The sequence below is a fragment of the Sphaeramia orbicularis genome, chromosome 1 (genome assembly GCF_902148855.1).
Source record: "Sphaeramia orbicularis chromosome 1, fSphaOr1.1, whole genome shotgun sequence".
NCBI classification, from domain to species: domain Eukaryota; kingdom Metazoa; phylum Chordata; class Actinopteri; order Kurtiformes; family Apogonidae; genus Sphaeramia; species Sphaeramia orbicularis.
The window spans coordinates 29,501,189-29,527,348 of record NC_043957.1 but is presented as its reverse complement, the minus strand read 5'-3'; the positions used below and the strand labels follow the sequence as shown (position 1 = coordinate 29,527,348).

At 37.9% G+C, this 26,160-nt stretch overlaps 1 protein-coding gene across 2 annotated transcripts; it reads left to right on the top strand.

Annotated features, from left to right (window-relative positions):
• The first annotated feature begins 19,594 nt into the window (after positions 1–19,594).
• Positions 19,595–22,747, top strand: LOC115426670 (keratin, type I cytoskeletal 19-like). Of its 2 annotated transcripts, XM_030144807.1 has the most exons (8): positions 19,596–20,100; positions 20,536–20,618; positions 20,711–20,867; positions 20,971–21,132; positions 21,290–21,415; positions 22,041–22,261; positions 22,358–22,371; positions 22,466–22,747. In XM_030144807.1, exons 1-8 carry the CDS (start codon positions 19,684–19,686, stop codon positions 22,513–22,515), a joined length of 1,230 nt encoding a protein of 409 aa, XP_030000667.1. In that variant the 5' UTR covers positions 19,596–19,683; the 3' UTR covers positions 22,516–22,747. The 2 variants fall into 2 exon arrangements, with proteins under 2 accessions (XP_030000675.1, XP_030000667.1); XM_030144815.1 differs by lacking the exon at positions 22,358–22,371 and having other exon boundaries at positions 19,595–20,100.
• Positions 22,748–26,160: the final 3,413 nt, after the last annotated feature.

Below are 26,160 nucleotides of genomic sequence, written 5' to 3'. Positions count from 1 at the left end.
TGAAACATTTTTTATTGATTGTTGTGATGGAAAGTATTTTTAAGTGTATGCACTTCACTTGAGTATTTCCTTGTTAAACCACTTCTACTTCACTTTTCTGTGCCATGTCAGAGTAGTTTTCATTCCACCAAATATATGTATTTATACTTTGTATATACTCTGATATGCAACCATTAACTGGTTAATTTACAGGATAAAAATATGGGACTTAACTAATTTTTATAATCATGGAATTGCCATGTTTAAAGGTTCAATGTGTGAGCTAAGTCAAATTGGAGACTGCAGCCACATGGGGGCATAAAACATCACCAGTGTTTATTTTATGCATTTTGGGCTTTTTAAGAGTTAAGAAGACAATAATTCTATCCTATGAAAAATAATAGGTGATATTAATGCACCTTAACACTGGATGGTACCTGTCACACAACAGAAAATAAGAGGAACAGGAAGTCCATTTGGAGCTGCTGGACAAATATGTCTGGATTACGTTGCAACTCATTCTAAGACAAGAAAAACATAGTAATTCCCATTGTCAAGAAATTATACACTAATGAAAACATAATGATCAATATTGCATTTCTGCATTTAGATCCTTCTTAATCTTACATATTGCACCTTTAATGGTCTCATGGTTGTGAGGATATTTTATGACTTTCTTAGTCGTATGAAATAGCACACTGAGCATCTTTGGATTTTGAACTGGGAAAAAAGGGGGGAAAAAAAGAAAAGATTTTGAACAGTCAGTTGGACAAGACTTGGTCTGACCTGGTAAAACACATGGTACTGTATTAATATAATCAAATAAGTTGCAAAATGATCACAGCATTTCTGGACTTTTTCTGGACTTTTAAAGGTACCACAATACTTTTTTGTAGAATTTTTACGCTTACATAATAATAATCACTGATAATCTGAGGTCAATGCACTAATAAAATTCACCAGAGTCAGATTTTTGTTTAATTCTGACAAACATTGCGGGCCAGTTTTTTAATAATCACTAGTATCACTGATGTTAAGGTCACAAAAAAAAAACTTGTTTGTTGGATCATAATTACTATTTTAACATACTGCTCCAAAATGCACACCTCTACCTCGATGGAAAATTGTCACCTAGTTGTTTGTGGGTGGTTATCACCTTGAACGACATGCCAAGGCTGCCTGAGTGCCCTCTTCCTCCTCCTCCTCTTCCGTCGTTTCACAACCTCCTCAGTCAGCAGCCACACTGATAAGCAGGGCGAGGCCAAAAAAGTGGGATGATTGATCGGTTGATTGCATCAGAAGAATGTCACTCAGTTTCCCAGACATACAACAGTGTGCCAAATGATAATAGAAGCACACGCCGTGCATTTTCTCCTACTGACATGTTCAAGTTCTTAAAATGATTTAGATGTGTGAGGATGTAAATGGAGGCCAAAGGCATAAACTGACTGTGATAACATTAAACATAAAGCATTTCATCTTCTAAAACTAAGCCTTAATGCTCAAATTGTTTTTTTTTTTCACATTCCCAAAGAATAACATTTTATCAGACACTGTTACTGCAGTAAATTAAGGACTTTGCAGACATTTTGGCCTCTAAACATATAATTAACCACCATAATGAGGGCTTTATTCCATTTAACTGTCCTACTTAAATCATCTCATTCAGCCAGTATGCAACCTGCAAAGATTAAAGTGTGGTTTCCTCTTCTTAAACATGCAGTAGACTACATATTTACTTTAGTGTGGTGTTACGGGGTTTTACTCATTTTGTCCTTTTAATACATCTTAATCCCCTATCCTTTCACTAAAGCCTTGCAGGCTTACGTGCCCTTCCCCAAAGGCAGCAACATGATGGACATGATTACCTTGTGAAACAACTTTCTCAGTTTTACCATAATCCTGCTGAACGTTTGTCTTCGAGGTATTTTACAAAAGGGTCTTTCATGTTTTTTACACTGGAGACAAAAATGCTGCTCCACTTGCTCCCCAACACCCTTAAAGTGTAACTATGAATTCTTTAAGATAACATTGATGATATGTTGGAATGTTCTTGGAGGCCTCTCACTGACACACCTTTGTTTAGTCATTCTTGGGCTAAGAAAGTTTTAATGCACCAATGATTAGTTAATCGATTCTGATGTTAATGTATGTTAAACACGCCTTGTGCAATGACTTGATGAAATTCACACTGACAGAGCAGTAAAACAGGACCAAGATTCAAGATTTTTTTTGTCACATCCTCATGGTATGAACACTGAAATACTAGAATTGTTTACAAGGCTGTGCAATAAAAAAAATAGACAAACCTACAGATGTTACACTTGAAGTCACATGAATATAAGTATTAAAAATAACTATATTATTACTAAACCATACTACATGCAATACTATTACTATTACAGTAAGCATCAAAGTAGCACCATTGTGCAATATGTGCATTTTAGCTCCTAGATATAAAGGACTGTTCATAATTTGTAACATGTAATGAGACCTTATATGGTCCAAATGTACATAATTGAGATAATAATTGTAATTTAAGTGAATTAGGACACATGTAGGGATTAATGTACACCGTAAGATGATAAGTTGAGTTTACTTCAAGAAATTGAGAAAAGTGGTTGCCTTAAAAAATTAAGTAATGATTAATGAACTTTTTAACTATATTTAACTGAAAAATCTTTTGTAATATCAACTGTTTTGCATAGTTATTACACTTAAATAATTAAGTTCACTGCCCATGTAAACTGTCACCTGCCCATGCCTGTCTGGACATGCCAGTCACAGTGGTTTCAGTCAAAGAGTAGCTACTATAGGAGTTTCAGAGCTTTTCATACAAGATACAAGTCAAAAAGTTCTAAGCAGCTGTCGACTATCGACAGTTATTTATTTTAATCATAAGGGGAGTGTTTTGTTTTATTGTCCAAAATGTTGTTTTGTTTTACTGTCCACCAGTTCCATCGACCTGTTCCACAGACATTTTCTCTTGGCTAGGTGTCCGCTAGCTGACTTGTTACTTTTTTCAGTGGGGGAGAGGCTGTGCACTGTCAGCCCAGATAAGGTGAGTTTGAGAAAAATTGTTGCCTTAAAAAAAAAAATTAAGTAATATTTAATGAACTTTTAAACTATATTTAACTGAAAAATATTTTGTAATATTAACTACTTTGCATAGTTATTACACTTTAATGATTAAGTTCAATGCATTAAATTCCAAGTTGATTTAACTAAAAATATTTAGTAGTAATAATTATGCAAAGCAGTTGATATTACAAAAGATTTTAAATTAAATGTACACTTTCAAAGTTCATTAAACATTACTTAATTTTTTTTGAGGCAACCATTTTTCTCAACCTCGCCTTATCTGGGCTGACAGTGCACAGCCTCTCCCCCACTGAAAAAAGTAACAAGTCAGCTAGCGGACACCTAGCTAAGAGAAAATGTCTGTGGAACAGGTCGATGGAACTGGTGGACAATAAAACAAAGCAACATTTTGAACAATAAAACAAAACACTCCCCTTATGATTAAATCAAATCATCGTCAATAGTCGACAGCTGCTCAGAACTTTTTGACTTGTATCTTGTATGATAAGCACCAAAACTCCTGTAGCAGCTACTCTGTGACCGAAACCACTGAGACTGGCATGTCCAGACAGGCATGGGCAGGTGACAATTTACATAATCAAAAGAAAAAGAGGTGTGGTCATAACTAAAACCTATTAACTTAAACCCATTTAACTTAAATTCATTCACACCTTCAACTATACGTACCAATTAGTTGACTTATTTTCTAGTAATGTCATCAAACTCATATTTTGAAGTGCATTCTAATTAATTTTGCAAAAGAATATTTGGCATCCGGACTTACAGTGTATTCTTTATTTTATTTGTACAAACATTCAAAGCATTTTTTTGGTGATGTTTGGGTGAAATGTACGGTGGCCCAGAGGTGCAACAGGCCAAAAAATTATCCACTAGACGAAAAAAATTATCTACTACAAGAAAAAAAAGAGAACAGCCTAAAAAAATTATCCACTAGATGAAAAAAATTATCTACTACAAGAAAAAAATGAGAACAGCCTAAAAAAATTATCCACGAGATGAAAAAAATTATCTACTACAAGAAAAAAAAAAAGAGAACAGCCTAAAAAAATTATCCACGAGATGAAAAAAATTATCTACTACAAGAAAAAAAAAAGAGAAAAACAGCCCAAAAAAATTATCCACTATAAGGAAAAAAAAAAAAAGAGAGAACAGCCTAAAAAAATTATCCACTAGACAAAAAAATTATCTACTGCAAGAAAAAAAGAGAACAGCCTAAAAAAATTATCCACTATAAGAAAAAAAAGAGAACAACCTAAAAAAAATTATCCACTAGATGAAAAAAAAAAAAATCCCCTATAAGAAAGAAAAGAGACCAGCCAAAAAAAATATCCACTAAAAGAAAAAAAAAGAGAACAGGCAAAAAAAATTATCTACTAGCCCAAAAAATTATTCACTATAAGAAAAAAAAAAAAAAAAGAACAGGTGAAAAAAATTATCTACTATGAGAAAAAAAAAGAGAGCAGCCCAAAAAAATATCCACTATAAGAAAAAAAAAAAACATCATCCACCTTTTCAATTACGGGGCGCTGTTTACCCGAAAGGTGTCTTGCTTTAAAATTAAGGCCACCACAAAAAATAAAAGGATAGGCTGAAAAATTTTAAGGCTTTCGGCTAATGTGGCTAATGCTAAGGAAGTACTCCACCGGAAGTGGAGGTCGTGCGCTAAAAAATAAAGTTATTTTAAAATATAGATATTTACATTAATATAGTTTGCAAAGCAGTTAAATGATTAAATACGGTTCCAGTGTCTGCTCAAGGTTAGGCATGGGCGTTAAATGGTTAAGGTTAGGGTTAGGGTATGGTTGGGGTTAGTTTTCAGTGGTAAATGGCCCTTGTGTGCACTGTGTGAAGGTTCGTTGCTAAGCTAATGCTAACGCGAAAAGTTGACGGCAACTTTGTGAACTACCAGTGCGAGTAAACAATTGTGTGATTACGGTGTTGAATTGTTCAACTGCCTGACATTCAATATTATTTTTGATGAATATTCGCTACGAGAAGTTCTAAAATTAGTTTATTTTGAGAGGAGGAGAAGAGGAGCTTCCTGTGGAGCTCCACTATCATGGCATCGCCCATTTGTTGAGAGACAGCGAGTGCATATTGCGGCACCGACACCTGGTGCCGTGGCACCTCGGCTGGTGCCGCGAGGTACCGTGGCACCTCGGCTGGTGCGGCACCACGGTTGATGCCGCGAGGTGCCGTGGCACCTCGGCTGGTGCCGCGACGTACCGCGGTACCACGGCTCGGTGCCAGGTACCCCAGCACGGCACCGCGTACCATGGCTCGGTACCACAGTTCAGCTCGTTGCCAGGTGCCGAGGCACTGCGGTACCACGGCACACATCTTTATCTCCACAAAATGTCCTTCTTGATCTAGTGTTAGTAAAGACACTCCGTTTGAGTTGAGGAGGAGAGGTCTACCTGCAAACAAATGGGCAATGCCATGATAGTGGAGCTCCACAGGAAGCTCCTCTTCTCCTCCTCTCAAAATAAAATAACACAAAGTTGCCGTCAACTTTTCGCGTTAGCATTAGCTTAGCAACGAACCTTCACACAGTGCACACAAGGGCCATTTACCACTGAAAACTAACCCCAACCATACCCTAACCCTAACCTTAACCATTTAATGCCCATGCCTAACCTTGAGCAGACACTGGAACCGTATTTAATCATTTAACTGCTTTGCAAACTATGTTAATGTAAATATCTATATTTTAAAATAACTTTATTTTTTAGCGCACGACCTCCACTTCCGGTGGGGTACTTTCTTAGCATTAGCCACATTAGCTGAAAGCCTTAAAATTTTTCAGCCTATCCTTTTATTTTTTGTGGTGGCCTTAATTTTAAAGCAAGACACCTTTCGGGTAAACAGCGCCCCCGTAATTGAAAAGGTGGATGATGTTTTTTTTTTCTTATAGTGGATATCTTTTTGGGCTGCTCTCTTTTTTTTTCTCATAGTAGATACATTTTTTCACTTGTTCTTTTTTTTTTCTTATAGTGAATAATTTTTTGGGCTAGTAGATAATTTTTTTTTTTTTGCCTGTTCTCTTTTTTTTTCTTTTAGTGGATAATTTTTTTGGCTGGTCTCTTTTTTTTCTCATAGGGGATTTTTTTTTTTCATCTAGTGGATAATTTATTTTAGGCTGTTCTCTTTTTTTTTTCTTACAGTGGATAATTTTTTTTGGGCTGTTCTCTTTTTTTTCTTGTAGTAGATAATTTTTTTCATCTAGTGGATAATTTTTTAGGCTGTTCTCTTTTTTTTCTTATAGTGGATAATTTTTTTTGGCTGGTCTCTTTTTTTCTTATAGGGGATTTTTTTTCATCTAGTGGATAATTTATTTTAGGCTGTTCTCTTTTTTTTCTTACAGTGGATAATTTTTTTGGGGCTGTTCTCTTTTTTTTCTTGTAGTAGATAATTTTTTTCATCTGGTGGATAATTTTTTTAGGCTGTTCTCTTTTTTTTTCTTATAGTGGGTAATTTTTTTAGGCTGTTCTCTTTTTTTTTTCTTGAAGTAGATAATTTTTTTCATCTAGTGGATAATTTTTTTAGGCTGTTCTCTTTTTTTTCTTGTAGTAGATAATTTTTTTCATCTAGTGGATAATTTTTTTAGGCTGTTCTCTTTTTTTTTTCTTGTAGTAGATAATTTTTTTCGTCTAGTGGATAATTTTTTTGCCTGTTGCACCTCTGGGCCACCGTAGGGAAATGGGAGGCAGAGGGGGACGGGCCATCCTACCTGTGTAGAGAAAACAACCCTGTTCCAACATTTGAGGAATGTTTATTACCAGGAATTTATTTACCTGGGTAAAAGACTTCCTGGTAATCTGTGTGATTTATGTTTCCACTGCATCTCAAAGTTCCAGAAAATCTATTATAAGTCTCAAAGGCTTGCTGAAGTTCTTTTGAGTGTATTCAGCAAATACTTTCAACAAGGTCCAGGCTCTTTTGACAGACTGTTCCAATGCACTTGTGGGAGCGAGTCGAATACTCAGCAAATAGACTGTCGTCTGTTCACTTCTCTTCTTTTTCTCCATTTTCCAAATGATCAAAACACAAACAAATTGAAGCTTTTACAAATGGAATAAATGAGTTCACTTGGTTTAAACATTGTGACTGAATGTGAGTGTGGAACGCTGCAAATGTGTTGCACCAATCAATGTTCTTCAGCACATAGTCCCACACCTCAAGAACTCTGAGGAATCTGAAAAGTCCTACCTCACTTCTGAGAACTTTTTTCAGGGAACATTTGGTGTGGAGGTAAATTTTTTTTTTTTTTTTTTTTTTAACAAAATCCTGGGTAAAGTTAAAGTTCCCACAGTGGAAAGAGGGCTATAAAGTACTTTTCTAAGTATTTTGTGCTTTCTATTTGACTCACTGATGCTGAAAAACTCTGTGTAAATACAACTCAGCCCTTCCTGGTCGGGTGTGGCAGCAGAAAGCTGAAGCGTGTCCAATCACCTGCTTAAAAACTCTGATAGAGACTGAAACAATACTGATCTACTGAACTGTATGATGTCTTACTGATGTAGTTATAGGAACTTACATTTATTTTTATTGTGTATTTGTGATATGATAGTGTTTTTTGTACACATTTAGAGCTACATATGGATTTGGTTTAGGTAGAGCATTAAAGACAGCTTGTTCTTAATAAGGTGTTGGTGATTGTGATGTTGGTAAATGCCACTTGGAATTTGTGGCTTCATGCCTCTATATTAACAACTTACTGCCATCCCTGGTCAAAGTGACTCTATGTACTATGCTAATCATTTTTCATTGTGCTTTTAAGCAGTATATATTCACTGCATGACCTCATAGAGGTAGATTATGAAAAAGTTAAATCCACTGTAGAAACATTTTTACATGATTTTTATGATTATTTTATTTTATTTTAATGATATTGTATGATTTTATTTTATAAACATACACCAGTTTGCATGTAAATATCAGGCTCATTCAAGTTCTTATCAGTTTTCTTTTAAAGTCAACCCAGTGAAATGGAGATAGCATTGAAACAGTAAAAACATAACATTACCACCACCCTGAAAAAAGGCGTGTCATCTAACAGTTTCAAAGAATGCAGTACCAGCATGATTACAATTATACACTAGGTAGTTTTAGTTCAGAACAGCAAAGAATAACTTTTTCATTTGATGGAAGTGGGTTTAATTCACTCTTCAGTGATTCAAAAAACCTGTGTTGTATAAAGATTTATTCACTGTATGCAATAAAAAAAGAAAGACAGAGGGGAAAGCTTGAATGCTCTAACCAATCAAAACCAGGCAAAGCATCACCACCTCCCGTCAGGACTCCACACCCACTTGGCTCAAACCTGAACTCTGGACACAGAACAAGAACAAGAACTAACTGCATGTGGCTTGTATGGCTTTATTTATTTAATTATTTATTTATTTATTTATTTTCCCCTTTCTTACTGTGTAAATCCAGACACACAGTCTACAACAGTTTCAGTATAATACAGGTAAAACACGTATAATAGATAAAAAAATAAAAAAATAAAACTAACATGCACTCATCCATTACACAAAGGAAACACTTTTTACAGTATTCATTCATTTATATTTTATATGCTATTGTCTGCTCTGATGCAGCCTGAATGATAGTTACCTAAGGAGGAGGAGGAAATTAAAACAAATTTAAAAAAAGAGTGATACCCTATCATTTTAACCCACACTTTTTACAGCTCCCATGGGTGTGGCACAGTGATTCATTGCTGACGGCTATAAGCCAGGTCTCCACAGTGAGCACTTTTGTGTTGGGTTTTTTTGCAGTGACTCTTTCCAAATCACTAGATGGCGCACTTCAGCTATGTTTCTCATCTCAAAAGGTTAGAAATCTATTTTACATGAAGACGGGTGTGGCAGTAGGAGAATCAGCTGCTTTAGTCACTTTTATGTCACTTAGAAATGTTAGGCTGCTTTGCCTAAGGAAATTATTTTTGTTTTATTCATTTATTTTTTTAAATGTAAGAATCATTTACTGATCTATTTTAAGGTTAAAACATTGTCTTGAAACACAGCAGCATTGATGTCTTCAGATAAATGAGTCCAGCTACATTTGGATGACATAACTGTTCTTTTTCCACTTTATAGGTTATTTTAACAGTCAGTTCAACTTGTATTAAAAGTATTTACTTCAGAGATTTTTTATATTGAGAGAAACCCTATAAATGTGGCACTGTGCTGCGACCTTTAGACACACCGTTTGTCACTGTGTATCAGCAGTACTTGATTTATCTTTTTTAATCTGGCAGAAACCCCTCTTTGTGCTGGCACTGGTTCCACAGGGTGTGGAGAACTTTCTGATGGAGCAATATTGATTCTATTCTAAAATACTTAGCCGAGCTATTAGAATGAGCTAAGGCGGGTCTATTGACACAACATACTTCTATTTGCTTGATCTGCACACAATGAAAGGACATGAGCTCTCAGTCTATATGGGCTGCAGAAGGTTTATTAGACCACTCAAAAGGTGTGTTTAACTGGTCTTACAGCAGCATTGAAATGCTGACACTACACACAGATTTGTTCCTAAGTCCCAGAGGGGACAATCATCGACTTTATCCCCTTCATCTCACCTGAAGGCCTAACCCTGATCACCAAACAGCAGTCTGGACCCCAACCCACAATCTGCAGAATGACTGAAATGAGTGACTTATTTGATTGAATCAGCAAATAATTTTACTTAAAATGAGTAAATGAAATCCATTTCCCTTTCCTTTTATTTTTAAACACCGATCAATATAATAGTTAAGACTTTTTCTACTGAAATAATTTAAAATGTGATTAATAAATGAACTTGTCAATTCTACTTAATATTTGTTAGAACTCCCGTCAGTTTGTTCTCACTTTTTACAATGCATGGTAGGTTGACCTGTTTTTGAGGGACCCAACCTTCATTAATTTTCTGGAGGCTTCCCCTATTCTACAAGTACCACAAAATACCTAAACCTATCCCTTCCCCTTATCTTAACCCTCAAACTGAAGGAGTCATGCTGTGGGACCAGGTCTTTGTGTCCATGATAAAGCTATTTATGTTCTCAGAACATGAGAGGAACATAGGGTGTGTACACAAACATGCAGACATAACTGTACTACCACCTCTCAGCATGTTTCACTGGGGTGGCTCAGTCAGAGTTTCAGTCCAAGACCTCCGTCAGAAATGTTACATGCTGAGGTATTATTATTGCACAGTGCAACACGAAGAGTTCAGCAGAATGTGATAATGTCTGTCAAACGGGCGTGGTAAGTTGAGAGGAGACTCGAAGGACCATGTTGCTTCACATGCTGCTTTCAGATATGATTCATAGTTAACAGGTTTGCAGAGAGCTGCACACCCTGCATTCAGGGCTGGTTAACGTTTTGCACTTTATTTTTTCTGAAAGTCATATAACTTTGGAACTCATTTACAGAGACAGAGGTAAAGTCATACATGTTTTAGGCAGGGCAGTGGGGCTGAGTCCTGGTAAAGATGGAAATCAATGTGGTGTTTTTTTTTTTTTTTAAATCCCCTTCAAAAAACACAGCCCGTTATGCTAAACTTATTGCTTTCACACTTTTTCCTAACATGGAGTAGGAGTTGTGACAGAGATGACAAGAAGCATGTTAAGAAAGATGAAGGCAACATGCAGCACATGTCTTTACGCTGAAATCTGAACTGGGGAGCTGTGGTTCACATCCTCAACAGCAGTGGTATCTGCTCATTGAATCATTACTAAAGTTTAATGGAAGCCTCTTTTAAACTATAATGAAGCTCCTTGTGTATTTCTTCTAAAGAAAATGACATGTGAGGCTCTGTCCATGTAGAATGTAAAGAAGAAGTGGACAGAGATTCTGTGATATCCTTCATTGGTTTCTGGACTGCTGTTTTTATTGAGCCATGATTTTGTGCTTTGGCTGTTGCCATGTTGGGTCTTTGAAGCATGAGGTGACGGCAAACCCCAGGAATCAAGCCCCCACTGCTACACCACTCTGCTGGAGATCCACAGCAGAGTCCCGTTACATTTGAAGCTAAACATTGTACGTCCATGTTGTGTAAATGATTTTGTCTGTACTTATAAATATAATGGTAATGCACCCTACTGTATCCTAACTGTATTGTATTGTTTTGTTCCTATTGGATCATTGGGCTATTTTGGTCTATTTCCTGAATCTGATTTGGGGGAAAACAAACACATTCAGTTTGTTTCTGTTTATTGTCTTGTGAAGTACTCAATTCAAATTCAAAAGCAGACTGGTTTCCTCTAAGTGTCCTGATTAAGGCTGATTTTGAGATGACGATGAAGATTCCTGGTACTCCAAGTGTGCCAACAGCTCTGACAAACTGACAGAACAATGAACAAAGATGGGCTGATATGCCACTTTGACATGGCATGACACCGTGCATCGACTTGTCATGAAGGAAGTGACCAGTTTCTGAAAGACATGGGAACTTCAGCCAACTGTCATTCCCACTGCTTGATCAGAATGACAGTAAGGACGCTGTATTTGTCTGAAGTCATGCGTTGGAATCTTGATCAACCAGAAGTCAAGACAATAGATGGGATTCACACCGTGACACGTGCACATTGTTTCACTTGTGGTTGCTATGTTGCAAACAAATAGTTGATTATTTTAATAATGTTTTGAGTCTATGGCACCTTGCCCAAGGGACCTAAGGTGCTTAAGTGAAGAAACAGAGCAGTGGACTTCCACCTCCTACCTCCTGTCTCGTCTAATTCATTGTCTTCCTTGAAACTTTGTTCTCTTTGTTGTGTTTTGTTTTTCATTGAATAGAAACTATCCCCCTATTCTTTGCAGCTGGAAAAAGGAAACTCAGAACTAAACACTACTTATTTTTGTGTTGCTACTGGAGGTCATTTGCAAGAGTCAATAATCACTGCATGTTTGTCGTTACAATTATTAAGACTGATTTATGAAGGACCAGCTTTAAACAGACATGTAAGGAAAATATGCATGTATCAGACTTATATCTTCTAGCTTTTGATTTTAATACGAGACTGAAACAGCCCAAAGTACATCAGTTTAAAAATGGATGAAATATAACCTTAACCCTAACTCCAGCTCTAACTCTAAAGTGGAACACTGGTGACCTGGTGGATGTTACAAGGTTAGATTGTAAGTTCTTCTTCTTCTTCTTCTTTAATATGCAGCAACGTCTACATTTAGCAGACTGTTTTCAATCTGAAAACCCATACAGAGCTTGTTCAGTGAGGGATCTTATCTCAGTGGAATCTAAAAAGGTTAGTGGATAATCTCTGAGTCATGCAGTTTATAACATTGGTGGAAATGCTTTATGCTCAACTTAGAGGGAAAGCCACATTCAGGTATTTAACCTGAGATAATATGTGCTTCTTTATCAGAATGTGTTGAAGTTACTGACAATTTTTAAGTCCTGAGTAAATATTCAGTGCACAGACTTTGTCCTTTTCCGTGCTTCAGCTGGGTCTGAAGCTCTTATGACTCAACACTGGATGCATTCAACTTCATGGCATATCATCACCTATAATCACAGTATGATCAAAGATGGTTGCATGAAATGAAATGGTCGACCAAACAAAAACAGGTCCAAAGTAAAAGAACATGTTTAATTTAATCTTTCCATCACAGTGGAATGAGTCATCAGGTAGTTTTAGAAAAAACACCCATCTACAGTCTCCAACCAACGCAGACATAAACTCAACCACTGTGTTTTGACTTATTACACATGTCAAACAGTCATTTGTCTCTGTTCTACTGTACACAAGGATACAGTCAGCTACAGAAGTTAATCCAACTCCTTGAGCTATTCACTCCCTTCTCAGCACTTTTGCCGAGATTAGCAGACATTCTCCTGTGGTGCAAAGACATGTCAATTAATTAAAAAAAAAAAAAAACACTGTTGGATGCTCATATGAACAGTCGATTGCTGCCACTTCTCATTCTGTTGTTCATCTGAACCTAATATTAGATTAGATTAGACTTTATTGATTCTACAATGAGGAAATTAAATGGTCAAGGCGGCAACAGAATAAAGCGCAAGAAAAAGTGTACATGCATAAGGATAGTGCAAAAAAAAAAAAAAAAAACAAGATAGTGCAAAAGCAAACAATTTAAAATAAAAATTAAATAATAGTAAGAATAAAAAACTATACAGACTGTATACATCTATAACAGATGCTTTTAAAGTTCCATTTATCAATTCTTTCCTCTTTTTTCTCTGTATTTGTTCCACTGACAAGAACAGATCAAAAGAAACAGTCTGGCTGTATGACAACTGACATTTATACTTCAGGTGAACGATGTCTATGATGTCAAGATGAGGTCATACATGAAGTATAGTAAACGCGAGTGAAGTTTTGTAAACCAAAAATATATTTTTCTTTTTAAAAATGCACCTACAAAACTTATTTTGCTCTTACAAGCCAATTTTTTGCTTTTACAAAACACTTTCTGCATTTACGAAACTTTTCTGCAGTTTCAAAACTTTTCTGTGGTTTCAAAACTTTTCTGCAGTTTCTGTGGTTACAAAACATTCTGGTCTCTTTTTGACGTGGGGGTGTGGTTAGATGAGAGGCGTGTCCAGACCTGGTCCAGACAGGAACCAATATTAGTGTTGAAGGACAGACATCACCTCATTCACTACAATAAAGCGATTGTTAAGTACCAAAGTCATGTGTTGATGTCACCTTAGATAAGTACCACACCTCTCATCTAACCACGCCCCCACGTCAAAAGAGGCCAGAATGTTTTGCAATTGCAGAAACATTTTGTAAATGCAGACCAAGTTTTGTAAACAAATAAAGCGTTTTGTAAAAGCAACAAATTGGTTTGTAGGAGCAAAATAAGTTTTGTAGTTGTATTTTTTAAAAAGAAAAGTATATTTTTGGTTTACAATACTTCACATACGTTTACAATGTTATCTAGCCTCATCTTGATACCATATATGTCTCTCTTTTTTTCCAGGCAGTTTAGTTTCAGTTTGATTAAAAGCACTTAAAAGGATTTTTGAATGAACAGGGGTAATAATAATAATGGATTAGATTTATATTGCGCTTTTCTATGAACGCATACTCAAAGTGCGTACAGTGGATCCATTATTCATTCGCTCTCACATTCTCCCTCTGGTGGTGGTAAACTACATTTGTATCCACAGCTGCCCTGGGGCAGACTGACGGAAGCATGGCTGACAATCTGCACCTACAGCCCCTCCGACCACCACCGAACATTCATATGCATTCATACACCAGTGTGAGTAACAGCACTGGAGGCAAGGAGGCTGAAGTGTCTTGCCCAAGGACACCACAGTACATGGACAGAGCTGGATTCAAACCGCGAACCGTTCAGTTATTGGACGACCCGCTCTATCAGCTGAGCCATGGCCGCCCCGGAGAAAGTAAAGGAAGTAAGTAAAGGAGTAAGTGCTGTAAGGTTTGGACATCTGACCAGTGTTGGAGACAGATGATAAAACTTTGAACCTGTTCTTTGATCTATACAACAGACTGATGATTGAATCTTCTTTTTCAGGACAACACACAGTTGACCCTAGATATAAACACTGAGATAAACAAGAATCAGATTTGACATGTTGAATTTTGCCCTCTTTTGTGTACTTTTCTCCTCTAAGCCTTTAGTGAGAGGGTTTATTTTCCCTTTTTTGTTCTCAACAAGGGTCTTAGTTTATGGGAGTCATTTTTCATTTACTGTTATTATAACGTGGGTGTTGACAGGCCCGTTGAGAATACAGACCAAGATTATGGTCTATACAAATAAACTTGACTTGACTTGCTTTTAGCTCCTTTTGAGGCAGAGGCAACCCTGGACTCACATGTCAAACATTTTGGCCTGAAAATTGTAACATTTTTAACTTCATTAAACTTTCATAGAGTCATGGAACAACATCACATAACATCACTGCACATAACATGCAACTTTATTTCAACAAAAGCTGAGGTATAAATGCAATAAAAACAAAAAATAATTTGTTAATTCAGCCATACAAAAAACAATACTCAATACCTATTAAGAAGTTATTTTATTATTTCTTCATTTTTTTGCATATATTATGGTAGTTTTTATTCTACCCTTTTAACCTTTTATATATTTTATTTTATATTTCATTCTTTTATCTTCAGTGCTACGAAACTGAGACCTGGGTAACTATATTTCCTTCTGTCATGTACCATTGATCAAATGACAATAAAGCTGAGTCTGAGTCTAAATGTTGTCACCGACAAATTGTTTATATTACAAAACTGTTTAGATTTTAATGGCTCTAGCACATTCTGTTAAAGTTTGGATGGAGAAGAAAATCAAACTGAAAAGTTTACAGAATTTACATGTAACAGAGTTCTGTCATATCCCATAATTATCAGGTTGATTTGGACCAGGCAAGGATTCACATTTAGTCACAAAAGAAGCATCCCCAAAGGTTTAGTTTTTACAAGGATGGGTCATGGATTTGCACTTGTCATGAGACACAGTAGTGGTTTTTCCATTGGACATCTGTGCAAAATTTTAACAATATTTACTAAATGTCGAAAAAACAGAAGTACATAATGTTGGTTTTTCCATTAAATCACAAATGTGATGATTTGTTTATTTATTATCATGAGATGACATGAGAAGTCATTCCATAAACATGGCAACGAACATAAATATCACAATGATTTACTGATTTATACATTATTTGTTTATATTACCAATCTATCCCGGACTAAACTCAAAAATGATTCGGTTTCCTGGTGTGTCCACATATACCGTGCCATGTTTCTTTTAAAACTTTTCTTCTTCGCTTGTTGTAACATCTGTCAACGTCCATTTTTTTATTCATATGACTCTAGTTGTGGAAAAAGGTCTTTCCATTGCAATTTTGCATGATATAGCAATTTTCGCAATGCCTGAAAAACCACCTCTTGCCAGCGCAAAAACTTTTCATTGGAAAATGAGAGTTTTGGCAAAATTGTTGTTTTTCCAATAGGCAAATTTTTACGTGCAAGTTATATTCATGCAAACTTGAGGGTCAATGGAAAAGCGACTAATGTCATGGAAGAACTGAAGATTTCTCAACGCAAAATTGTAAGGAATTTTGGTCTTCCATGATCTATGATACAGAATGTTGTGAGAAGATTCAGGAAGTTTGGGGAAATCTCAGTGTGTAAAGGCCAAGGGAGGAATGCACTTTTGAATGTGTATGACTGTCAAACCCTCAGGCAGCATCACATGAGACACTGTCATGCCTCCACCATGAATACAGTCTCATGAGGATTTTGGAAAACCATTATCTCTTCACATTGTCTGCTGCAAAGCCCTATTAAGAGAGTTATGACATGCTTTGATGTCGCCGCTCAAGTGATCACGTGGTTCGTGTAAGCCTGAATAGGTCCAAACAAACTAAGTGCTCCCATGTTATTTAATGGGAGAAACAGCAGTGAGCACGGAAAATCTGAAAATAAGCCACACACAACTGTTGTGTCGCTACCATATGTGCTGTTGTGTTTTATACTTTTGAGTCGTTGGGTTTGAGCACTGAAAGGACTGACTTTATTTCTTTGAAAACTTAAATTTTGGGGGGACAGGTTGGTGTTTGCTTGGGTAGGCTACGTACATGAGTGGTGCTAACTTTACAAGTTCGTTCATTCTTCAATTGTACTGTACTCATAAGGAGATGGACAATTTACCATTTTAAAGTTTTACTATTATAGGACTGTGGTACAAGCAGAAAACATTGGTTTGCTGTGAACACTGTGTGTCTGCCAAGCTCTGCTCTGATAACACACACAATATGACATTAGCCAGCGGAGAGCAGAGCGGCTAACTTAGCATGTTAGCATAAGCACGGATGCTAAACTCATTAAAAACTCAACATTAGCAAACTCAAACTCAACAGAATCCTTTTAGGATGAGTTGGATCTTACAAACGCCAAGTGACAGAAGTTTCTCCTCCTTAAACTCATGAACAATAACTTTAATGAACTTTTATTTGTCAAAGCTCAGCTCTACAGCAACTCTCCTCCTAATTAGCACATGACCTCAGCTGACAAACTTAAGCCAACACCACCAGGTTCAGCAAAACAACTAAAATAAAACCCACTGATAACAACATTCATAGTAACATTACCTTATCATAACAACTCCATAATTTGTGGTTATAGTGGTTAAATCTCAACAGCTGGCCAAGTCAGCTAGCTAACTATAGGGCTACAGCTGACAATCGAACATAACAGGTGTTTAAGATAGAAATTTGTACAAACCCTAACCCTAACCAAAGAAAACTGAATTTACAACATGAATGTTCACTAATACAGGAAATACACACGATAATTTCAAAGATTACGATATCTTATTAACTTGCCGCTGGAGTTGGTAGATCAGCTGCAAAAGACATGAATGTGTTCTGATGGCATTAGACTCAATGTTTGGAACTATTGGCCCCTCCAGAACTTGGAAGAAGGTGCATATTTCGTTGACAACGGGAGTCTATGGAAATGTCACTACTGTGATATATGGAGGACTCTGGTCTGCTGCAGCGTCTCAAACTGGAACCTGACACTGTAGTACACAAGTATTAGGAACTATATCAGAATCAGAAAGAGTCCTTTGAACCTGAGCCTGTTGAGTATGTTGTGATTATGTTATTTTTAAGGAAAATACACATTTGGTTCTATGTGTCAGAGGTGAAAAAGACCATCCAGACTGTTTTCAGTGAGAGGTGCAAAAGCAGCATCTGTGATGGTCTAGGGCTACATCAGTGTCCACATGGCTGACCTGTATAGGTATGAAGAGACCATCAATGGGAAGGTATAGACTGAATTATACAGACATATGCTGCCATCAAGTCAACATCTGTTCCCCTTATAAGGGGATGTGGTTATTGCAGGAGGATGATCCCAGGCCTCATTCTGCATCAGGACCAATAGTCCTATCTGGAGTCCACATCTGTGTCCTTTTGAAAATGCATGGATGTCATGAAGCTGCTCCAGTCTTGTGAACAGCAAGAATGGACAAAAAACAAACTTCTAAAAATGCAATAACTGGTGTCCTCAGTTCTTAAATAGTTAAAAAGAGCTGTAAAATGAAAGGAGGTGTAACACAGTGGACTTTTTTACTGTGTTGCAGGCATCAAAATCTAAATAAATTTATGATTGAAAAAACTGAAAATTGTTTACCTTTGTCAGTTCAATAAAGGTTTGAATGAATTACCAAGTCACAGATTTGAGTTTTTTTTTATATTTTAATAAAAAATGTCCAAACTTGTCTGAGGTTTGCATCAGAAACTGCTGTTTTTTGGATGATTATGTAATGTGGTAAAGTATAGAATGACCAAACTCTGTTCATACAAAAAACACATAAGAGGCATGATTCACTCCTCCCTCTGACTAAGAACTGACCCCCATGCAACCCCCTCCGGCCGACACCAGATGTTATCCAGCATAGGAACTGGCAAGGGCTCAACAGAGAGTTTGAGGAGACACACGCAAACACACACTTGTGCACACCCACACATCTGCCCATAGTGAGTGCATGAACAAGGAAACCACACATAACCCCCCTGAGGCGTTTTTCTCATCCTTCATATAACCCATAGCATAGGCCAAAGCCAACAAAATGAGCAGCAAACACACTCACACACAGGATATAGGTTTGGGGGGGTGTTGTTGTATGTGATATGGTGAACAATGGGGGCTGACGGATTCCTTTAAATGGCTTTGACTGAAAAAACAGAACAATGCTGGTTTGTGATTCAAGGTTGCCAGGACTCCTTTTAACCGGCCTTTCATCAAGTTTGACCACGCTGCCAGTCAAATAAAACTGGACTCCAATAAAATGAGAAATGTTGCAATGAGTAACAAATCTTATCATTTTATGACACAAAGGATTTTGTGCACAAGTTATTCATTAAACCATACTGCATGTATTATTAAACATCCAACTGAGAAATGAAACATTTAATTTGGATTAGCTCCACTTACTGTATTTGCTCAACAGTTGTGTGAATATTGATTTATGGTGGGACACTAAAACAATAACTTTACACCTCTTCTGGTTTCACTGGTATGATCATGACTGGACTAACAGGTATTTATACAAGCATTCAAAGAGCAGATAAGGACACAGACTACTTTTCTTTTATCATTTACACATTCATTTCCTGGAGACTTACCCTAACCACAAACAAAATATATCTAAGCCCAACTCCTATCCTCATAATCCTACAGTATAATGATTTCCATTATACGTCTGTGCATGTTGTCCCCTGAACAGAGCAGAGCCCCCATAATGTGACTGTGCAAACAGATTTATCCCCCCCACACACACTAACTGATGCACACACATTCCATAATGGTGTCCTCACAGGGGTGGAAAGAAACAGAAACCCTGGTCCTTAAAGGAAAACAAACAGAGGTTCTGGCAAACCCGTTGCTGAACTGCAAAAGGAAACCTCCCTCCTTCCCTCCCTCCCTCCCTCCCTGCTTCCATCCAGGCCCGCCCCAGGTCCAGCACTATATCAGGGGTCTGCCTCCCTCTATCAAACTCCACAGTCCTGTTTCAGGCTTCAGCTGCATAACGGTCCTCTCTCCTCGTGTTCTCTCTCGACCTGCAGACAGTCAGGATGTACCAAAGCTACAGCATGGTTGGTGGTCCAGCGGTTGTCACCAGAGCAACCCGTAGCTACACATCATCAAGTGCACCGAAGGCCCACAGTATTTCAGGATATGTCAGGGGAGGCCCCCGCATTTCTTCCAGTACCGTTCGCACTGTCTCCTCTGGGTATGGAGGAGGCATGGGGATGGGGGGTGGATTCGACCTGTCCAGCGCCCTGGACCAGAGCACCATCTCCCTGAACGAGAAGGCCACCATGCAGAACCTGAATGACCGTCTGGCCTCCTACCTGGAGAAGGTCCGCTCTCTGGAGGCGGCCAATGCCAAGCTGGAGAAGCAGATCAGAGAGTACTACGAGCAGAAGGGCCCTGCAGCAGAGAGGGACTACAGCAACTACTGGGCCATTATCAATGACCTGAAGGACAAGGTATAGTGTTTATCAGCCTCAACAGCTTAAATGCCAGACAGGTTCAATGTTTGTACTGCTGTTAATCATTAGTGAAGGGGGGGGGTTGGAAATGCAAACAATTCAGCAAGTCTAGAGACGACTCAGTTCAATATGTTGCTGAAGCTAGACCTAAGATTAGACTGACCTAAGTGCAGTCTAATAATAATAATAAATGAATTGTTGAGACTGAGAAAATACAGGAAGAATAAGTAGTGGAACTGTGACTCAGTGTGACTCATTGTTGTGTAATCAGACAGGTGTTGAGTAGTGATGCTTCTTGCAATGAAAAAATTCACAGAAAAAAATGAATGAATGTATCAGCAATAACACTAGTCTGTGATACTGTACATGTATCTATGAATTTGTTAAAGAGCACATTACTGAATGTCTTTCAACGATGCTTCTCTGATTTAGATCGCTGCCGCCACCATCGGCAATGCCAACATCCTCCTCCAGATCGACAACTCCAAACTGGCTGCTGATGACTTCAAGACCAAGTAAGCGTAACCACCCATGTCTTTAATTTTGTAAGTATTAACCCAGACAGATTTGACTGATGTCTCTGTCGACTTCTCCCCAAACAAATTAGATTTGAGCATGAGCTGATGATGCGCCAGTCAGTTGAGGCTGACATTGCCAACCTGCGCCGCCTGCTCGACCAGACCACCCTGACAAAGGCTGACCTGGAGATGCAGATTGAAGGCCTGCAGGATGAACTGGCTTACCTCAAGAAGAATCACGCAGAGGTGCATGATCATCCTTTAACTTAGCAACCTAAGACAGAATGACACCTGTAGAGCTGTGTCTAAAAAAAGATGCTGACTTCTTTCTCCATCCTTCGTTGTTCAGGAGTTGGCAGCGCTGCGTTCTCAGCTTACCGGCACAGTCAATGTGGAGGTGGACGCTGCACCTCAGCAAGACCTCAACAAAGTCCTGGAAGAGATCCGCAGTCAGTATGAAGCTATCACAGACAAACATCGTCGTGACCAGGAGGCTTGGTTTAATGACAAGGTAGAAAGATTTTCCTACAATCAACCCCACACAGTGCAAATAAGTGGGTTTGCTGAGTAATTCCTTCAGGAGTCTAGACCTGTAATTAAATATAATCTCTATGAAAATAAGACGTGTATTGACCAAAATATCTAACTTTGTCTTTATTTCTCTGCAGTCGGCAGTCCTGAGCAAGGAGGTGGCCATCACCACAGAGTCAGTACAGACATCCAAGACAGAGATTGGCGACCTAAGGCGCACGTTGCAGGGTCTGGAAATTGAACTGCAGTCTCAGCTCAGCATGGTAAGAAACAAGAGAAAACCCTAAAACCAGACCATCTGTCCTCATCTCACTGATCTTGCCTTATATGAGCAAAATTCCCGGCTCTCCCTCTTGTCAGGGGAAATGGAGAAACAGACAGTGATGGAGGGTAAAGAGCAGAAGGGAGGGTGAGAGAAAGAAGGGAGGGAAAGATAAGAGTGATGGGAGAAGGGAGGGGCTCTGAGGGAAGAAAACATTTCACAGACATCTGTTCAAATTCTGGAAGACATAAAAGAGCTTGAAGAAAGCTGAAGGAATGCCGAACTGGCCTGAAACTCGTACTCCCTCAGATTATCTGTGCCCAGCTGAAGTTAATCATTCAACACTCCCTGCAGGAACAGCACACTGCTCCTGAATGTGGAGGAGGAGCTGCAAAATCTGAACCTTAAAGACACAGAGTACTTTCAATACCTTACAAGTATACATACTTTTGAGAACATGTCTGACACATATAATCCAGGGTGTGGCCGGTGGATAAAGACCGTAGCTATGAATTGTTGGATCTACCATAAAAGATTTACCATTAACTTGTTTTTAAGTATGAACAATAAAGGTTTTGCGCTACAATACATGTATATTATTTACCTTTTCTTGCATTCTCTGACAGAAAGGGGCACTGGAAAACACGTTGGCGGAAACAGAGGCTCGTTACAGCACCATGCTCGCAAGTTACCAAGACACAATCAACATGCTTGAAGCAGAGCTAGCCAACGTACGCGCCAGCATCGAGCAGCAGGGCCAGGACTACAAGATGCTGCTGGACATCAAGACCAGGCTGGAGCAGGAGATCGCAACCTACAGGAGCCTCCTGGAATCAGAGGAGTCCAGGTAAATCCAGCAGCATTTTTGATATTTAGATCATTAATAATGCTCATGACCACTTTACAAACTTTGCTTTTCCTTGTCTTTTTTGCATAATGTTAGGCCCATTGCTACAGGTAAGTGATGTTTATTTCAACAAGACTTTGCTAAAGAAATGTGTATCAAATGTAATGACAGCCATCATAACTTTTCCTTCTTTTTTTTTTATAGGGGGAACTAAGACCACAGTTACCACCACCACGGTGCGTACTTCCAGCTAAGACGTCCAACTGGCAGGACAGGCTGTCCTCAGACACACACACACACACAGACACACACACTAATAAAAGCTGTTACATGAGATGAGTGAGACTCAAAATGCCAAAGAAATGTTCAGAGCAAAGCCTTTGTCAACGGTTTTAAAGCAACAGTTTCATTATCAGAAGAAATGTCCAACTATCAGTGTGTTTTGTGTGTGACCTGTCTGAAAAATAAATCTGCTGGTGAACACTACGTGTGTTGTTTTGTGGCTTTACTGCTCTTTCAAGAGGATTTGACAGCCTGCTTTTTTTTTTTTCCATCACACTGCTGTGTTTATGCAGTCATCATGGCAACTGCACTACATTCTGGGAGGTGGGATATAAGGTTACGGAAATCGGTGTTACGTAACAGCACTGTTGTCAGGAAAGGGTGAACAATGGTTTAACAGCCAAGTATGGAAAGCACAAGGATTTGGAGCAAAGAGCACTCAGAAAGCTGTGTAATACTATCAGTCAAACACAAAGAGAAAGGAGAAAGCTGTATGAAATGTACAAGTTATTTAGCTAAATGAAGTCAATGACCCCAAGGTTTGGCCATAGAGGTTTTTTAAACATGACACACCCAAATGGCTAATGACTAATTCTTGCCCTGGAGGCTTTCAACATTGTGCACTGTACATGAAGTCTACTCCTGTCACCTAGTAACACACATAGTTCAGTATAGAAAAACACTGAGTGGGAATGCAAACACTGACTAACTGAACAAAGGGTGTCTTTGTGGAAACAGGTGATATCAGCACTGCACTTTGGCTCCTTTTATGAACTCTGACTGTTAACAAATGACCGGTGAGCCGCAGTGATAAAGTATGATGAAGGGCGGTGCTCCCTCTGGTGACTTAATGCATGTGTGTGAGTGAAAGTAAAGGAAGGAAATGACTCTGATCATTAGGTTTGTGTTACAGAGAGGGAGAGAGGGAGAGGCACTTGGGTGTTTGCAAAGTTAAGCAGATAAAGCAGCTGAAAGTTACTGCGAAGTCCTGGGATGAAGCTCATAATTCTCAAGTGATGGTGTAATGTTAGTTTTGGAGAAGAGCAAGAGGATTGCATTGCACAAACCAGCCCCCACAGTGGAGCTTCACTCACCCATATTTGGACCCATGTTGCTGCACATCAGCATCTCCTCCGCAAAGTTAGAATGACAGTTGATTAAAGGCTTGTAATCTGATAGGAAAAGACAAAGAAAAGATCATGGGGAAATGTTGAGAATGAGTGTTGAATCTGCAGCTACAGGACCACTGACCTGTAAAGCTGCACAAATAGATGACTGAATGTTTTACAGATAATAATAATGATAAAAAAAAATATGACAGTCCCCGAAGCAATGAACCTTCTAGATTCTTTACTTTTTTAGGGATTGTTTCAACAAATTTCTGAACAGTATCTATGTCAGGTAACTTATTTAAATTAGAGGCCATCGTTATCTGAATAAAGATAATATTCAATGAAGTTAAATCACATTTAACCTTCTTTGTTAACCACACCTAACTCTGCAGGTCACATGCAAAGGTTTAATAGCCCCGCCCCTTTTGACCTCTGCAGCCTTTTCCTTCCAGTCACAGAAACAAAGAACAGAGAACCAATGTAAGACCAATGTAAGTTTACGATGAACTCCATAACCTCATCCCTCTGTGCTCAATGAACAAAAGAGTGTGTGGCAATGGCCGAGTTAACAGACTGAATGAGGAGAAGAAAATAGAAGAACAAATTGTGACATTCTGACTGTTTCACAGTGGTTATGTTCTAAGGCACAAATAGACAAGACAGGATTATTGATATTATGCATTTCACCTTCAAGCAACTAAGTGGGGTCCACTTTACATAGATTTATTTGTCATTTTATATTCTTAATCAGAATGATCTTTATGTTTATGAATTTGCCTGTTTACATGTCCACTATCTGTTCTCCATTTCCTATAGTGCCCACTGTTGAGCTGAGGATTATTGAAGTTTGTTTGGGGTAATTCATGCATAATACATGTAAGTAGTATAGTCACATGGTTTTGCATTTTATTGTAATTTCTCATTTAGTAGCAATACATTGTACTTTGTTGCAATGAACCATGGGCAGCAGATCTAAAGTAGCAAGATTTATAACCATAAATAAAGTACATTAGTTTAGTTTAGTTTTATTATATCATGGACAATCCCAATAAATTAACTGTATCAGTGATAGTGAAAAAGGCAGCTTTAGCCAACATGGCTAGTATCATGTTTTATTGTAAATAATCAATCAATCAATCAATCAATCAATCAAACTTCATTTGTACGGCACTTTTCATACATGTTACATGTTGCACAAAGTGCTTTAAACCAAACGGCCACCCCCCTCCCCCCCGTCCTGCAGTTGCAAATAGAAATAAAAAATAAAAGCAACAGAGTAAAGCTACGTTAAAAAGTAAGAGTTTAATTAAAAGCTAAACTAAAAAGAAAGGCTCTAAGAGTAAAAACCATTAAATAAAAGCCATTATGCTAAATGGTAAATGACTGATACTTATATAGCGCTTTTCCACACTTTTATGGTGTCCAAAGTGCTTTACAAAGCCTCACATTCACCCATTCACACATACACTCATACACTAGTACTATTACAACAAAATACAATATTACACTGAGTGATAAGACATAAAAACAGCCATATATAGAAATAAAAAAAACAGTTAAGACCAAGGTAACATCAAACCTACACAACCAAATCAAGATTGAACGCGTCTACTAAGGTACCTGAGATGATCAGCAGGGGGAGACCTGAGAGTGTGGCACGGGACATAAAACTGCAAAAAGTTACATACATATAAACTAGGTGACACCATTATAGACAAACGGTAGTATTTTGAATTAATTCAGTACTGAACAGACAGCCAGTGCAAAGATGCCAGGATAGGTGTGATACATTCATGGTTGTGAGTACCAGCAGTCAGCGGAGTATGATCCACACCCACATACAAATAAACACACCCATACCATTAGACAGAAGTGCACAACACTAAGAAAAATGCAGCGAGATAAGCAGAATGAGGACAGGGTGACATAACTGTATCACTGGTGCACTTGTAGATAGTCGGTGAAGTGGTCAGTGAAGATTTGTTTGGTAGAAAATGTCATATTTAATGCCTTTAATTAACATTTTGTGGATGTTTATTGATTGTTTACCCTGTGTCAGTAGATATATGTAAATTATATTTTTGCTGTGTAGAAAATCTCAGACAAAATATGCATAAATGAGCCTGATTTGTTTTTTCAGACATGATGACTAATAGTATTGAATGTTTTGTTGTTGTTATTGTTCGTGGAAATATGTGAACCTTGTTCTGTAATTGAACTAAAAACATGACAATCATTGTAATTTTTTCAGTAGGACATAATATGTTCATTAATAAATGCATTAACCTCCTGAGACTCAGGAAATGTCAGCAAAGTGCAAGCTTTTTTTGTTTTTATTAAATAAGTGCCTATATTGGAAACATCATGATGCAACAGTTTTTTCAGATACATTTTTTAAAAAATTTTATGGAATGTCCTTTGTGGTGGACAGTTTTCTTTTCTTTTTGTATAAAGTTGTGAAACTGGAAAAATGTGGTCAGAAAGCCCATAGCTGGGTCTTAGGAG